Source organism: Myxine glutinosa, chromosome 3 (assembly GCF_964187855.1).
Source record: "Myxine glutinosa chromosome 3, kmMyxGlut1.1, whole genome shotgun sequence".
In the NCBI taxonomy this organism is placed as follows: Eukaryota; Metazoa; Chordata; class Myxini; order Myxiniformes; family Myxinidae; genus Myxine; species Myxine glutinosa.
In genome coordinates, this window is record NC_136263.1 from 53,196,804 (window position 1) to 53,214,215 (window position 17,412).

Below are 17,412 nucleotides of genomic sequence, written 5' to 3' on the forward strand. Positions count from 1 at the left end.
TTGAACAAATTAAGGGAGATTTTTGTATAAATGTACATCTGGGAAAGGTTCATGAACGAAAGGTTTATGATCGATTTGTAACACCTGTGCATCCCCCACTTCACTCCTCAGATAGCACATCCTTTGTAGAAGGTATTTATTTCATAATTCCTTCTGGAAAAAACCACTTTGCTCCAATTGTTGGTCAGTAGATGATGAAGAAGACGACCACCACTCCTTTTTGCATCTGCAGATGCATAGGGCTACTGAAGCAGTTTCGTGGCTATTGGGCACAATCCTGGATGGGTCACCACTCCGACGCATGATACTTCAATTGCTTGGCTCATTCTTCCCAATACACTGGTACTCGTTTTGCTGACCTCAGAAGGATGACAGGCTGAGTCAACCCACCTGGTGTTAATTAAACGGCTGACAGAGGCTTAAACTCAGGACCCTGAGATCTCAAGCCAGCCACGTTAAGCCAACACCAAGCTGGTATGTACATACAGTCATGTCAAAAAGTAAGTACACCCCATGTAAAGTTTTGACTTTTTCAACATATTTCAACATACAGCTATTTGATCTTCATTTCAACAATATTGATAGATAAAGGTGAGATAATATAACAAATATCATGAAACATTTACATTTTGTAGTCCATTGTATAATTTAAATATACATAAATGCAAATTTTGCATGTGGAAAAAGTAAGTACACCCTTGGCTCTAATAGGTTTTATTGCCCCCTTTGGCAGAAACAACCTCAAGTAGGCGTTTCTTATAACTGTCTACCAGTCTCTGACATCGACTGGGAGAAATTTTTGCCCACTCCGCCATGCAGAATTCTTTCAGCTGTGCGATGTTTGAGGGGTTTCCTGCATGCACAGCTCGTTTGAAATCCCCCCACAACATCTCGATGGGATTTAGATCCGGGCTTTGACTTGGCCATTCCAGAACCCCCCATTTCTTTCTTTTCAGCCATTCCTTGCTGGATTTACTGGTATATTTAGGGTCATTGTCATGTTGCAAGGTCCACCTTCGGTTGAGCTTCAACTTTCTGACAGATGGCCTCACATTATCCTCAAGCACCCTCTGGTACAATGAAGAATTCATAGTGGATTCTATGATGGTGAGCTGCCCAGGCCCTGATGCAGCAAAGCTGCCCCAAACCATAATATTTCCACCACCATGCTTTACAGTTGGTATCAGGTTCTTGTGGTCAAATGCTGTCTTTGGTTTTCGCCAAACATGTCTTCTGGTACTGTGGCCAAATAGCTCGACCGTTGACTCATCTGTCTAGAGCACATTGTTCCAGAAGTGCTGGTCTTTGCCTAGGTGTTCATTGGCAAACTTTAGTCTTGCCCTGATGTTCTTTCTGGACAGCAAAGGTTTCCTCCTGGCACACCTCTCATGTAGATCAAACTTGTGCAGCCTCTTTCTAATGGTAGACTCGTGCACTTTGACATCAACAGTGGCAAGAGCTACCTGTAGGTCCCGTGATGACATTCTGGGGGTTCTTAGAGACTTCTTTCAGCATCTTGCGGTCTGCTCTCGGGCTGAACTTGCTGGGGCGGCCTGGCCTGAACAAGTTGGCAGTTGTTTGGAATCTTTTTCCATTTGTAGATGATCTTCTGGAGAGTCGAATGATTGATTTCAAATTGTTTGGAGATCTTTTTAAATCCCTTCCCAGACTCGTCGGCATGTATAACCTTCTTTCTGAAGGCCTCAGAGAGCTCTTTTGATCTAGGCATGGTGACGCCGCACACTTCAACAACAAAGAGCAAACCAAACTAAATGTCTGAGGTTTAGATAAGACAGGTTCCTCCAAGATCCTCTCTAATGATGTTCTAATCATTTGCACCTGAGCTGGTGCACCTGATTCTAATTTTAGGTATTTGAAGTGGTGATAAATGTAGGGGTGTACTTACGTTTTCCACATGCGAAATTTGCATTTATGTTTATTTAAATTATACAATGGACTACAAAATGTAAATGTTTCATGATATTTGTTATATTATATCACCTTTATCTATCAATATTGTTGAAATAAAGATCAAATATCTATATGTTGAAATATGTTGAAAAAGTCAAAACTTTACATGGGGTGTACTTACTTTTTCACGTGACTGTATATGAGATAAAAAAAAAAAATTAACAGAAAAGGTGGGACTAACTTGCAAACGAATGCATACAGAAATATTTCATAACATAAATGCAACCAGAATAAAATTTCGGATGGTGGGTGAGTTGTGAGCTGGCTCTTATACATCCCAACAATGGTGAGCACATTCTTCTACAATTCAAGGATTATAAGCATGCTGTTATACATCTCCAAGGATAGTGAACCCTCAGGTATTTCACCCTTAATCGGCATTGGTGCGATATGATCCACAGTGTAAATGATAATTGAGGAAAAAGGTCTTTTCTTGCAGACAAAAGTTGAGATCAAAATGCTGAGTGGAAGAACTAGTATACAGATTACATGGAGGGAAATTACATTGAGACACGAGACAAGTCAATACAACATGGGGAATTTGAACTTGTGAATCAAGAACATAACAAAACAATAGCCCAGGTCGTAACACCAAGATATCCTTCATTAACACCATTTTGTATACAATGCCAAGGCTCGTGTAGGAGCGAGAACATAGAACGGATCATGATGCAACAGAACCAAAGGAACAGTAGAAAGACAGGCGGGAAACACACCAACAACAGGGTTGAAGGACAAAACCGAGGGAAACTTGGACAAATAAGGGATGTGGGGAAGAATGAGATCGAAGAGAAAGTGGAAGTTTGTTCCACAGGTGGAAAAAAAAGAAACGAGTGGAGGTGAACCATGATTCTGGATTTTGGGAGCTTCATTAGAATGGGGCTGCTGGTGGACCGTGTGCACCCTGCAGAAACCTGCAACGGGGGCGGAGGGGACGGAGTATAGAAATAGCAGAGCCTGCAAGACCAGAAAGGCGGTTCAAGAAGGAGAGACCACCCATCTGTCTGCAATGTGAAATTGATAGGCCCATAGACTCAGCTTGATCACAGGAAATTGCATCGACCTTGAAGACCTTGGTTTCCATGGCATCAAGCTGAGCAAGTTATGAAGCAGGGGCGCCAGCCCAGATGGAAGACTAGTACTCCATCAGGCTGTGGATGAAGGCCTTGTCGGTGGATAAGACTTCAGGTGTGTAAAGGAAGGACTTTGCACGACGGAAGATTAAAATCGTAATCAAAAATATTTACTCATTGCCCATGACCCACACCATGCCCAGCATACATCAAACATTGCCCGTGGATCCCGAGACTCCAGACATCGGGATATTCCAAGTACTGTTCTTCAAATTGTTTTGCACGATCGACAAAATATGAAATTTCCAACCTGTATATTTGTGAGTTTCTGCAAGCCATACATACAGGGCTGGCAGGACGGCTGTGCAATCACCTTGTTCAGGTGTAATGAACCGAAGGACGTTCCAAATGTTTCAAGATTTCTCCCCCACGGATCATGAAGGCTTAACAGACAGTCATCTGATGTCATGGAAGTTACATGAATACTGTAGTTTGAATAACCAACAATTTAATATTTAAGGACCATTTTCACATTTTACTTTCTTAAAGAATGAACTTCATTCCTTAAACCTTCCAGAACCACACAACCAAATATTTCAATGTTAGTAACGCACTTCATGGCTGGCAGGGTGGCCGAGAGGTGCGCACACTCCCCTCTAAGGTGTCTTGCCTGTGTTTGAATTTCGACCAGCTATAAACTGTCATCCCTGTGTTCACAGGGATGGCGATTCATCAATGTGTGCTATCCCTCGGATGGACGTTAAACTGGGCATCACGTCTGCTGGCATTAGTTAGTGGACATTGAAGACCCCACGGTGTCCTTCACGAAGAGTAGACAAGCTATTGCAGGTACCATGAACAAATTACGAATTCCTGCCCGAACCACAGCCGCACCCTCAGCCTTGTGCTACATAAGTAAGAAAAAGAAGCCATGCTATGAAAACAAAAGCGTTATCTACATCTGCCCTTGGCTTGATGCAATTTCATAATTTATTTTGTCTTAAGGGGTTGACTCAGCCTGTCATCCTTCCGAGGTCGGCTAATTGAGTACCAGTTCACTGGTAATTCCCTGCTTGTCATAAAAGGCGACAAAAAGGGTTGGCGGCAGGAAGGGCATCCGGCCGTAAAACATTGCTTCAAAAAGGGGACCGAAAAACAACAACAACCACGGTCCCCGAAAAAGGCCAACCCCCGCTTTGCGGGGAAAAATGGCCTCTAAATGTGGTTATTTTTTATTTATTTTTTAGAGCACATGCAGAGCCCAAGTGGGGAGGGGGATCGGGGGTTGTTAGGGTTAGGATTAGGATTGTTAGGGTTAGGGTTGGGGGGGGGGGCGGAGGGGAGCAGGGTGTCATTTCACGTGTGCACAATTAATGCCAAAAAAAAAAACCTTTAAAAATACGTTCATCTTTTTCCACAGTCCCAATTATCCTTTGTGTGTGTTTTACCTTTTGGATCAGCTGGAGGGGGAGGGGGTGACTCCAGCCCTAATCTTTCTGCAACATGCTGGAAACTTGGAATATGGCTAGGGTGCTGGCGATACCTTGTCTAATCTTCATGAAAGACACCGTGGGATATCTGACGTACGCCGACGCCCCCAGGCAAGAAGAGTTCTCCGGCTAACCTCATTCTGATGGACGGTACACACATTGATACCTCGCCTCACATGCAAAACACCAGGGTGACCGTTTATAGCTGGGTCGAGATTCAAATCCAGGCGAGACAGCTCAACGGGATGTGTGCATAAATCTAAGCTATCCTGCCAGCCCTTAAATAATATTAATACTCCATGGAAGTTATTTAACCATTCAAATTAAACAATCATTCCGAGATGCTAATTGGTGAAGGAAAGGAACCTTTGCCATTTTCAACGTTACAATCGACCGACTGCGAAGTAAAAAATGAAAGCGAGAATTTGATCATTGGTGGAAGTCCAACAAGTTCACTTACCGACTGCAAAGTCTGAAGACCGTTTCGGGGCGTCCAACAGTTTCCGACTTCATATGGATCAAATCCCACTCACAGGCATTCTCAAGTTCTGTAAAAAAAAAACCCACCACAAACACGTGTTATTTCATTCCAAAGACTCATCCATCCAACGGTCTTTCCCTTGATAGGTCACGGCAGCATCACACATCAGCGGAGATCTCGAATGTTCTTGCATAAGAAATGAGAACTAAAACAGCTCAACTCTTTCTCATCATTGTCATTATCTGCTGCCACGGAAGGTTTCGGCCCAACTTGCCTGGGTCGTTGAGTGCACGAACATGCAGAGCCGTGAGGGGAATGAGATACTGGAACAATGATGAGTCCTGGTCATCCTGAAGGAAAGGCCAAGAGGGAGGGGGGAGTGTGGATTAATGTCACCAGTTATGTGTGGCACAAGGTGGATGTGAACCAAAACCATCAGGATATGTACCTTCCTCTTCCGTTGCTTTGGTACATCCTTGCAGATCAATGCCACTGCCTTCTTGAATACTGTTAGAAAAGGAAAAGAAAGTGTTGTGGATTGCAATCAACTCAGAGGTTTTTTTGTTCTTCGTGCACAATGCAACAATTCGAAAATCCTCATCTATTTCCAAGGTGCAAAGAGTGAGAACTAACCGAACAGTACAGCGGTTGCCTGCATGAATCAAGGAATCACCTTTAGAGGCCATTTTTCCCCGCAGAGTGGGGGTTGGCCTTTTTCGGGCACAGTGGTCCCCTTTTTGAAGCAATGTTTTATGGCTGGATGCCCTTCCTGCCGCCAACCCTGTTAGTCGCCAACTTGCGACACACAGGGAATAACCAGTGAACTGGTACTCAATTTGCTGACCTCGGAAGGATGACAGGCTGAGTCAACCCCCCTGGCGTTAATTCAGCGATCGACCGGGATTCGAACCCAGGATCCTAGGATCCCAAGCCGACACCTGAACCGCTAAGCCAGCTGTTGCCTGCAGGCAACTATGGAAATGTTGGAAAGTGAAATTTACAAGTGTGTTACCTATTTTGCTCTCAAATTTTTCAGTTCAATTGAGAGCAATGTTCCTGAGTAAAATAGTTAGAGGATAACTAGCATTATGAACGTGAAGAGGAGAATATGCCCTCGTAAAATAGTTATTGAATTTAACGCGACTAAATAGTGAAAGTAGTTAGAGATCTCTAGCTGGAGGCTTGTGTTAACCAAGTACAAAGTGACGGCACTTCCTCCAGGTGAGGACAAAGGGAAAACAGAGAAGAAGAGGTGGCCATGAGAAAAGTGTTGTGGCCTGTGTTGTGGCAGTGGCTAATCATCACCAGGTCTGGTAAGGGGGAGGAGTAGGGGAAGGGAGGCAGAGGAGTTTGGGTTTAGTATGACACCCATTGGTTGTTACACCTCAGTTCGAATCTCGAAGGTCTTCACTGCAAAACGAATTTGAAGGACCTTACCAACAGTCAGACTTCTTCAAGGCATAACAAGGATCTGACGAAACAGTGGTAATCAATATGCAATCAAGGCAGTTGATTAATTACACTTGTGAGATTATTACCTCCACCACCGAAGGTGGACGGAGGTTAAGTTTTCACCCATGTCTATTTGTCTGTCAGTTTGAGCAGGATATCTCAAAAGGTTATGGGTGGATTTGGATGAAATTTGGTGGACAAGTTGGGTTTATTTGATTTTGGTGAATATGCGGCTCCGGATACGAGAATTATTTAAGTGATTTTTCATCATTGAGACATAGGGCCAAAAACTATATATACCAATATATCTCAAAAAGTTACAGACGGATTCGGATGAAACATGGTGGACAGGTTGCATGTATGACAAGGGGGAATTTGTTTAAATTTTGGTGAATATCTGGATTGGGATCCTACAATTTTTTAAGTGATTCTTCACTATTGAGAGATGGGGCCAAAAAACGATCCACTGCACAGTATAACACGATGTCTTAAAAAGATGTGGACAGGTTCTGACAAAACTTGGTGGATGAGTTGGGTAGGTAACAAGAAAAAGCCAATTAGATTTTGGTTAAGGTACGGATGCAGATCCAGCTCAGCAGTGGGATACAAAACTAAATTGATACATGTGGGAAAATTACACACCCAGACCAGGAATCGGACCCAGGTCCTCTGGAAAACCGTACCAGTGCTCTGCCATCTGAGCTACCTGGGCGACCCTGACTGAGACACAAAACTGATCAGCCTGAAAAGAGGTATTCACTCTACCGAGTGTTGCTCGAGTTTCAATTGTCATTGATGTGTGAATATAATTGATGATGGTTTGTTATTATCAGCTAACATCTGGCCACAAGAATACTTCATTGTTGTCTGCCATCCACTTACAACAGAAGTTGAAATGGGAGTGTCCGAGAAGAAAATGAGACAGCATGATTCGATGCCTTAGCTGTCGTCCAACAAGGGTAGCCACTTTGAAGCAAGGTTCAGCTGAGGAATAAGAAGTTCTGAGCAGTGCAGCAGTGCCCGAAACATTCCGAAAGGTGGTGTAACGTGATCAGGTGTAAGCAGGAGTGCAATATGTTGCCGCTGCAACGTCACAAGGCCAGGAATACCGGCCATGGCCGAAGTCGAAAGAAATAGCGGAAGCCTTGGCAGAAACAGAAAACGCGTTGACCATTGGTTCAACTGTCCTCGTGCGGACATTCTATACACCTGTTGATATTACATTCTTTACACCGCCATTACACTGGCAATCTCCCTCAAGGTGATTAGACTACTCCTCAGCACGAACATTGAGCACACTCATCTAGCGTCAAGTGATAACGACCACACACCTTCATGGCGGACCAAATACGTCCACTGTCCGCTTGAGTTGATGGAGAGCGACACCGTCTCTTATCTCGGTGGCCTCAGCCTTCTCAGCCATGTTTTCCACTTAGACAACCAATTACCGACGGACATCCTTCTGTGGTATTGCCATCGCCCGAAGAGGATTCTCCCTACGACTCCCAAAAGACCAGAGTCCTCCACTATCTCCTTCGTGGGAGATTGTGATGTTAAGGTGGGAAAACCCATTACAATTGCGAATAATCACCTGCCGACCCTGCACGGTCCGATAGCTCGACACTAATATAATGCCCAATAACAAAAATACATATTTTAATGCCTGCCTCAAACTTGCACTGATAAAGGCAATATAATGTCTCGTTGTCTACTAATTACATATGTGGAATACAATTGTCAACAGCAGCAAAACGTTATTAACCCAAGGATTTCACGAAATCCACCGACCAAGGTGAAAGAATGCAGAAGGAAATCCCATCGGAAATCCTCAGGGCATGCAAAGGGTCACGGTGCATACACATACTCGTATACACATCAATACCACCCCGTGCACTTAACATATAAAACACACGCAAGCAATACGGGAATTGCATCCCAACAGTCAATGTATTGTTGCCACAACAGATTATCAAGAGTAATGGAAAAAAAACAAAGCAATTACATCGTGCAATGTTTTTTTGCGAGCAGAAAGCCGATAAGAGGATGTTAAGTGCTCAGCCAGTAAGAGCCAGTATTACTCCATATTTTCTTTCCTTTGCCCCCAATTTCTGTCCATTCAATTAATTTTGTTATTTTATTCTCGTTTATTGGATGACAGGATACCCTAGAGGTATGCACACTCGCATCTGGGATATCTAGCATGGGTTCAAATCCCAACCCAGCTATAAACTGTCACCCGGACCCTTTCACTTTTGATCCGCTCCCATCATTATATAAATACCGCCCCCCCCCCCCACACCCCCCTCTGCAAACATTTCCCTCATTTGCTCGGACAAAGGCCCAACGCCTGAAACATCAGCTGCACCTCTCTTGCCAGGGTGGTTAACATAGTCTTATGGGCTTTCGCTTCACATAATCCATCGTCGACTGATGTTGGCAGACAATCTCTTGCGGAGACTAGTATTCCACTGTGAGTTGCACGATGCTCTCATATTACATACATGTGCCCTTTGATTTACAGGAAGCACGACACGTTTCCACGCTGTCACATCATATAATCAACGATTGTGCAATTTTGATCCAAATGTATATTGTACTACTCCCCACAATTCATCCAAGGTGCTTCTTCGCCGTTTGACCTTCTCAGTTTCTAAACAAGCCCAGACAGCTTGAATAATGATCATATCTCAAACTTTGCGCAGGCCAAGCGAAGTGCATGTTCGAATCGGTGTCGTGACAACATGTGGCAGAGGTGTGAGATGGATCACAACTTGAACAACAGACAAAACAAAGGGAAAAATAAAAACCTACCGAAGACATGAGCCTCTGGCATGTGCTTCAGCTGGCCGAGGGACACCGATGGGTTCAGCCAAACAACCTGAGCGTTCATTAGCAGATCGCCCATGCCTAGTTCCACTGGCTGGTTGGAGAGAGAAAATGGAGGGTTGGAGGGAGAGAGGTGAGGAGGTGCGTGAAGGTCTCCACTGCAAAGCGAATTTGAAGGAACTTAATAACAGTCAGGTTTATTCGAAATGCAACAAGGACCTGATGCGACATTCCAATCCCAACATGAACTGGTGCATTTGCTTGGAACACAGAGGCAGAGACCGACCAAATCGACCAATAACAAATATTTTAAACTGTGTCATTGAAATAAGTATCATTTAAAAACAAGGAATAGAGTATATTCTTCTTACATTTTCATTAAAAAGAGATAGGGTAGTTCAAAATTATGGTGTGATGGAACGTCAGGCATGGCCAACTTGTAGGGGTGGTGGTGGTAGTAGTGGTGGAAGTAATAGTAGTGGTAGTAGCAATAGTAGTGGTAGTAGTAATAGTAGTGCTATTGGTAGTAGTAGTGATAGTAGTAATAGTAGTGGTATTGGTAGTAGAAGTAGTAGTGGTATTAATGGTATAGGTAGTGGTAGTATTAGTCGTAGTGGTGGTAGTGGAAGTAATGGTAGTTGTAGTAGTGGTAGTAGTGGTAGTAGTGGTAGTAGTGCTATTGGTAGTAGTAGTGATAGTAGTAATAGTAGTGGTAGTAGTAATAGTAGTGCTATTGGTAGTAGTAGTGATAGTAGTAATAGTAGTGGTATTGGTACTAGAAGTAGTAGTGGTATTAATGGTATAGGTAGTGGTAGTATTAGTCGTAGTGGTGGTAGTGGAAGTAATGGTAGTTGTAGTAGTGGTAGTAGTAGTGGTAGTAGTAGTGGTAGTAGTAGTATTGGTAGTATTGGTAGTAGTAGTATTGGTAGTAGTAGTGGTGGTATTGGTCGTAGTAGTAGTAGTAGTAGCAGTGGTAGTAGTAGTAGTAGTAGTAGTAGTGGTAGTAGTAGTAGTGGTTGTAGTAGTAGTGGTTGTAGTAGTAGTAGTAGTGGTAGTAGTGGTTGTAGTAGTAGTGGTAGTAGTAGTAGTAGTAGTAGTAGTAGTAGTAGTGGTATTAGTAGTAGTGGTATTAGTAGTAGTGGTATTAGTAGTAGTAGTAGTAGCAATGGTAGTAGTAATAGTAGTAGTAGTGGTTGTAGTAGTAGTAGTGGTTGTAGTAGTAGTAGTAGTAGTAGTAGTAGTAGTAGTGGTATTAGTAGTAGTGGTATTAGTAGTAGTGGTATTAGTAGTAGTAGTAGTAGCAATGGTAGTAGTAATAGTAGTAGTAGTGGTTGTAGTAGTAGTAGTGGTTGTAGTAGTAGTAGTAGTAGTAGTAGTAGTGGTATTAGTAGTAGTGGTATTAGTAGTAGTGGTATTAGTAGTAGTAGTAGTAGCAATGGTAGTAGTAATAGTAGTAGTAGTGGTTGTAGTAGTAGTAGTGGTTGTAGTAGTAGTAGTAGTGGTTGTAGTAGTGGTTGTAGTAGTAGTGGTAGTAGTAGTAGTAGTAGTAGTAGTAGTAGTAGTAGTAGTAGTAGTAGTAGTAGTAGTAGTAGTATTGCTAGTGGTGGTAGTGGTATTGGTAGTGGCATTAGTAGTAGTAGCAGTAGTAGTAAAAATGTGGAAAATGGCATTTCATTCTTTAAAGGATGTTAAACAACAAGAGGTTATCCCTTTGCTCAACTGACTAGCTTTTCAAAATGAAAACAGAGTACGTTTTCAAGTTTCCATGAAAATTATAGCTGATGCTTTACTGCTGCTTTGCTGCTGACGCTTTGCTTTACAAAGTGAACAAAACCCGTGGGCATGCTCATATCATTGTAACATCCAACCAGAAAGGTTTTATTTTGACTTGTAACACTCATCCGGTTATCAATCCCAGGATATTCATTCAGTACGTGCTCCTATTAACAACATCTCGCAACCCAACAATCCACGGTGAGAGAGCAGCACATCGAAAGCACCACGACCACAACATAGCCGCTGCTTTCAGGAAGCAAGACCATGGATGGAGATTGGAGCCCTCTCATTGAAAACTCAATGAGAGGGAATGTCATTTTATTCAGTGGAAACGTGGCAAATGAAATGCAGATCGAGGTGTTGGATATGCCGTGAGGTCCTCCCAATTTCCTACCTCATTTTGCAGCTCGGCATGATGGCTGGCCAGCTTCTCCAGCAACGGGCCAAACTCCTCATAGACTTTCTGCATTTCGTTGATGTGGCTTGCAACCTTGTTCATAGCACGCAGCGCCTCTGCATCCCAGACATAATGATGAGTAAATGGCAAGTTTAAAAGGATTCCCGACATTTTGTATTTTCCAGCTGTGAGAGAAAATACCTTGGAGTAAACTGGAAGCAAACGGCGAAATTAAATTGCTTCACTTATGCAAGTTGCATGAGCTGAAGCAACTCAAACGCAATGAATCGGAGACAGCAATGGAACCATTGTGAGCGTTTCTATGTTCATGATAATCCACCCATAGGGCGATGTAAAAGGTGTACCTGGTTGTTTGCTAGTAAGAGTGCAAGTAGGATTATTTGTGGTTAAAAGCAGGTGCACGATCCTTATTCAAGGAAAGGCTGAACCGTATTCCACAAAAACATCATCTCTGTAATTTAAACCTGAGAGTCTGCTCATTTGCATATTGACCTCGGTGATCATTTCTTGCACAATAAAATGACGCATTGTTCAAGAGTGGGCCAAGTGAAGGTATTATTAAAATCGAACATCCATGTAATAATCCCTCCTTGAAATCCTGACACAAAGTCGCAACAAACAAACAACGGAACCTCTCATGAACTACATTCACGTTCAGAGAGGTCCATGAAAGAAAGACTGAGTCATACCTCTTTGAAAATGAATATATTTGCAGGTACCCACGGAAATTCCACATAATGCAAGATGTGACTTCATGTCCCCCTCACCCCTCAAAAACCCTGGGTCCATAACCTCCCGTCCCAACTCCAAGTCCTCGACCATCCACCCATCCACAAGTCCTCAACTCCCCCCCCCCCCCCCCCACCCAAAAACGCCAAGTACTCGACACCCCTCCCAACTCCAAGTCCTCAACACCCCTCCCTCAACCACAGGTTCTCACCCAACCCAACCCCGAGTCCTCACCCAACCCCAAATCCTCAATCCCCCCCCCCCCATCCCAAACCCAAATCTTCAAACCCTCCATACCCAACCCAAATCTTAAACTTCCCCCCTCCCACTCCACCACAAGACCTAAACCCCCTCCTTCCCACCACCTCAACCTCCCTCTCCCAACTCTGTCCATTCTCTGCCCACCATTCTCTGTGGAAATGGCTCATAGGGGTTAACATTGCTTAGCATAGTTAAGTTATGTATACTCAAAGGCAAAAGTTATTGTGACACACAAACAACAAACAGAATCAGTGTTAAACTTTTACTGCCGCGAATGAAATGTTATTACATGGAAAGACAAATGTTTCAAGGTATGGTAACGATCAACAGTCCATAAGAACAGTGCACCTGGCATATGCAAATGAACCACAACACAAGAGGGGGTTCACAAGCAAGTTCACACAGTCAGTAGTAGCGAGTGTGTCCACCTTGTGCATTGATGCAGGCCTGGCACCTTCGCCTCATTGAGGCCACTAAACGTCGATGAAAGTCCTTGGGAAGATCATTCCATATCCGAGGAAGGATTTGGTGGAGTTCCTGCAGCGTTTTTGGAGGATTCGGATGACGTCGTAAACGTCGCTCCATTTCATCCCAGACGTGTTCAATGGGTGACAAATCAGGGGATCTTGCAGGCCAGGGTAACACATTAACATTGTTCTGATTAAGATACTGCTGTACAACTCGAGCAACGTGTGGTCTGGCATTATCGTGTTGAAACGTCACTCTAGGGCCGTTCTGTTGCAAAAACGGTAAAGCGGCCATTTGCAAAATCTCGTCTCGGTACCTCACAGCATTCAAGTTCCCCTCAATCACAATCATTGGCGTTCTTGCTGCAGCTGTTATCCCACCCCAGATCATAACGCCCCCACCTCCAAAACGATCCCCTTCCAGAACACATGGCCTGATGTAACGTTCACCTGTGCACCTGTAGACACGTGTCCTACCGTCAGCTCGGTGAAGCTCTGCCAAATGGTGTTTCCATGGACGTTGAATCGACGAGCAACATCACGCTGCGAGGTACCAGACTGAAGCATACCGATAGCTCTCCATCTGTCATTTTCCCCGAGGCGTGGCATGTCGAACTTGTTCCAGAACGATGAATAGAGGTGTTTTTCTGACTTCTGCACTTCTTAAGACTGCATTGAGTGGAAATGATAAGCGTCTGGTTGTCTGGCCTTTTAAAGTGAACATTTCTGGCCATTTTTCTCGAATATGTCATGCTTCTTGCAAATTTCGTGCAATTCGAACAACAACTGCTTGGTTGCGTTTCTTCGACCATTTTAACACACTCTTTCTCTGGTTCAAATCCAAAAATTCATTCACAAGATTACCAATGAAAAAATTCCATGTCACAATAACTTTTGCCTCTGAGTATATTTAGTACAGTATATGTCTTAGAATAAGCATGAAGCAAACAAACATGATATTAGATATGCATCCCTCACGTAATAGATAGAAAGCATCAACATACCCTGGTGTTTATGTCAAAAACCACTTCTTCCTTTACCCTTTTAATGTTCTACCCTCTGTAATCTGTCAAATATTCCTTTCGGCATTGCGTACCGTGAAAGGCGACAGTTTAGGTGCAAATAGGCTGCCAGGGAGCTTCAGGGTGAGGTGTTGAGGCATCTGTACAAGTGACGCCATTGGTCGTGGAATGGGCAGAGTCGAGTGACGTCATGGGATAGGTGGGTGGAGGAGGGGGAGGGGGGGGGGGAGGTCATAAGGGCACAGCGGCCACAGAAGTGATAGAGTTCCCTGGAATCAGAGCAGAGGAAACTGCTTCTTGCCTGCTCCTAGTGAGCCGAACCATGCCTACTGGTCCAGAGCCACGTCCACCCCCGTTCTCAGCACCGAAGCGACAACATTCTCCTTGCCATGGAACCGAACTGCTTGTGGACTCATGCACAACTCTGCTGGGTTTCTCCCGTTACCTCTTCTTGTCTTGTGGATTCCCTCTGTCTATCTCTCATGGTATTCTTGATCGGACCTTAAGCCTTAGGTAATTACCGCTGCCACCAAAGGTGGACGGAGGTTATGATTTTAGCCCTGTCCGTTTTTCTGTGTGAGCAGGATATCTCATAAAGTTGGATGGATTCGGATAACATTTGGTGGACATGTTGGGTGTGCGACAAGGACAAAGTGATTTGATTTTCGTGAAGATCCGGATCTAAATACAATAATTATTTATCTTTAAGTGATTCTTCACCAGTGGGAGATAGCGCCAAAAACAATATTTAGTATGATATCTCAAAATATTATGGACGGATTATGACAAAACTAGGTGGATGAGTTGGTTAGGTGATAAGAACAAGCCGATTCGATGTTGGTTCAATTGTGCATCCAAATTCAGCCTATCAGTGGATACAAAACATAAACTGTTCAGCCTGGTGGAGTTATGCGCTCTTCCGAGTGCCAATTTAGTTAAGGATCTCCGTTTGTCATTGGTATCGTGGGCACATATTCAGTAATGGCTATGGGGTTGGTTGCTTCATTTATTTGCTGTAGTGCTTCTTCGGAATTCCCTCCCACATGTGACCATTATTATCATGAAATATACCTGGTCGTGAGGTGAATTCAGTTTGTCATGGTTCCTCATTTGGTAGTTAGGAAAGCCTGTTGAGTGTTAATTGGCACGGGCAATTAAACACAACACATCAGGATGGTGCCACACGTCTCCGGCTTCGCTCAGCCTAATTAGAACAAGACGTGTGGTACCAATTAGTGTAGCACTCGGCTGGGTCAGAGACCCTAATCAGTATGGTATCTTGACTAATGCACACGTGATCGAGCAGGGGTCTTCAAACCGGTTGACCATTATGGTGACATTCAGGCGAATCGCCTGATTCATGCTGGAATGAACCACATGACTACAACAATCTACTATATAAGAGACTACAGCAATCTACAACAATCTACTATATAAGAGACTAGAGCAATCTACAACAATCTATTTTTTGGATTTAAAAAAAATCTCTATTGTGCCGAAGCCTTTTTGATGAATGACACTTATAATTATATACAAGTACACATTCACATAAATAACTACAAAACACAAACATTTGAACACAAAAAAATCTAACAATTCCGGAAGTGTACGAAGTTGGTAGGAAAGCTTCTTCTTCGTCTTCCTGAAAGTCATCATACTTAACTCAGAAACGTGATGAACGGCACATTCACCAGCAGATATTCAACAAAAAGGTGAAATGATGATTTGACATTTGTGATGGATTCTGATTTGGATTTGGATGTAATGTAATTCTGATTTGGATTTGGATGATTTGCATTGCAAGCCCCCCCCCCCCCACCCCCGAAAAAGATGTATATGTAGTATATCTTTCCCCTCCCACTCCCTTCCCCACCCACCCCCCTTCCACTCACCCCACTTCCTTCCTCAACCTTCCATCCCCAGTCCCCCCCCCCCCCCCCCTCACCCGGCAACGCTGGGTACTCCTGCTAGTAATATTATATCTGCAGCGTCTGCTTGACAGACACAAACACCAAATTGCGTATTTTAGTACGATATACAGACTTGGCATTTAATATGGAATATTTTTTTTTCTTGACTTGGGTTTACTTTCTGAACTCAGTATATCAATCTGGTGAGTTTATTTTACGCTTCGGTGATTTCTTTGTTAAAAGAACCATGTCACTGATTGTCTTTCGCAGCAAGAAGTCAATAACAGGATAATATCACAGGTGGCGTGACAAAATGTAAGGACAGGTACATTTGACGATTGGCTTCACAATCGTGTATATAAGGGTTGTTGCGTTCTGTATTAGTGGAAAACAACTGCTGCACGTCCACAAAAGTTATTGCCGCTTCCTCTGGAGATGGTCCGTCAACTCGACAATGCTGTTTGTCATGGAGTGGTGGCTTTACGAAATTCTGGCATGAAACAGCGTGCTATTGCTCAGCAGTATGGCATCACTCAAGGTCAGGTGTCAAAGATCCTGAAACGAAATGCTCAGAGGGGTGTCCCTACTCCAATACCGAGGCCAGGACGTCCCCGCAAAACCACAAGGAGAGATGATCGCCAGCTGCACCGGTTCGTCTGCAATGGCCGTACCAAATCAGCTAATCGGCTTCGGGCTGAGTGGCAGCAACTGACAAATGTGCCTGTATCCAGAAGGCGAGTCAACCAACGACTGGTTCAAGCAGGCTATCGTGCCAGGTGTCCCCTGAGAAAGCCACGCCTGACCAGACAACACCGCCAGCGTCGATTGCAGTGGGCCAGAGAGCACCGTCAATGGCAGCCAGGACACTGGAATCACGTGACCTTCAGTGACGAGTCTAGATTTCTGGTCTATCGTCAAGATGGCCGCAACCGAGTGCACAGACAAGTGCATGAAGCCTACAACGAAGATTGTATTGTGCCAAGAGTCCAAGCTGGAGGTGGTGGGGTGACCGTTTGGGCTGCTTTTCATGCAGGGGACAAATCTGACCTGGTTGTTCTGAATGGAAACCTGAACCAGTTCAAGTACAGGGCCATTCTGGAAGAAACATTGCTTCCATTTGCTCGTGCAGCCTTTCGAGGAAACTTTGTCTTCCAAGATGACAATGCACGGCCTCATCGTGCTCGCATGATCCAACATTTTCTTGCTGACCGTGGTGTCGAGCATATGGAGTGGCCTGCCATGTCCCCGGATATGAATCCGATAGAGAACTTGTGGGCAGAATTAAAGCGTCAAATCGACAACTTGGACCAGCAGCTGACCTCTGTGCGTGAATTGCAGCAGGCTATTTTCACTGCATGGCAAGCGATTCCTGTTCAAACCTTGGCAAATCTCATGAACAGCATGCCTCGACGTGTATGTGCTCTCCTGAATGCTCGTGGGGGTTACACGAAGTACTGAACTGTAATTTTACTGTCTGTAATCCCGGTCATAATTTAACTTTTGTTTTTGATGAAAAAAATTGGGCTAATGTGCAAA

General features: G+C 44.0%; 1 protein-coding gene across 10 annotated transcripts in view; it reads right to left on the reverse strand.

The window, feature by feature from the left end:
- LOC137423563 (rho guanine nucleotide exchange factor TIAM1-like) overlaps nucleotides 1-17,412 on the reverse strand; it is a 209,775-nt gene that overhangs the window by 3,978 nt on the left and 188,385 nt on the right. For all 10 annotated transcript variants that reach the window (XM_078774029.1, XM_078774035.1, XM_078774038.1 and 7 more), the window contains 5 exons: nucleotides 11,464-11,582; nucleotides 9,279-9,387; nucleotides 5,464-5,522; nucleotides 5,290-5,365; nucleotides 4,995-5,082 (listed from right to left, as the gene is read on the reverse strand). In XM_078774029.1, the coding sequence (XP_078630155.1) occupies nucleotides 4,995-5,082; nucleotides 5,290-5,365; nucleotides 5,464-5,522; nucleotides 9,279-9,387; nucleotides 11,464-11,582 (451 nt within the window). The remainder of the gene's footprint in view (nucleotides 1-4,994; nucleotides 5,083-5,289; nucleotides 5,366-5,463; nucleotides 5,523-9,278; nucleotides 9,388-11,463; nucleotides 11,583-17,412) is intronic.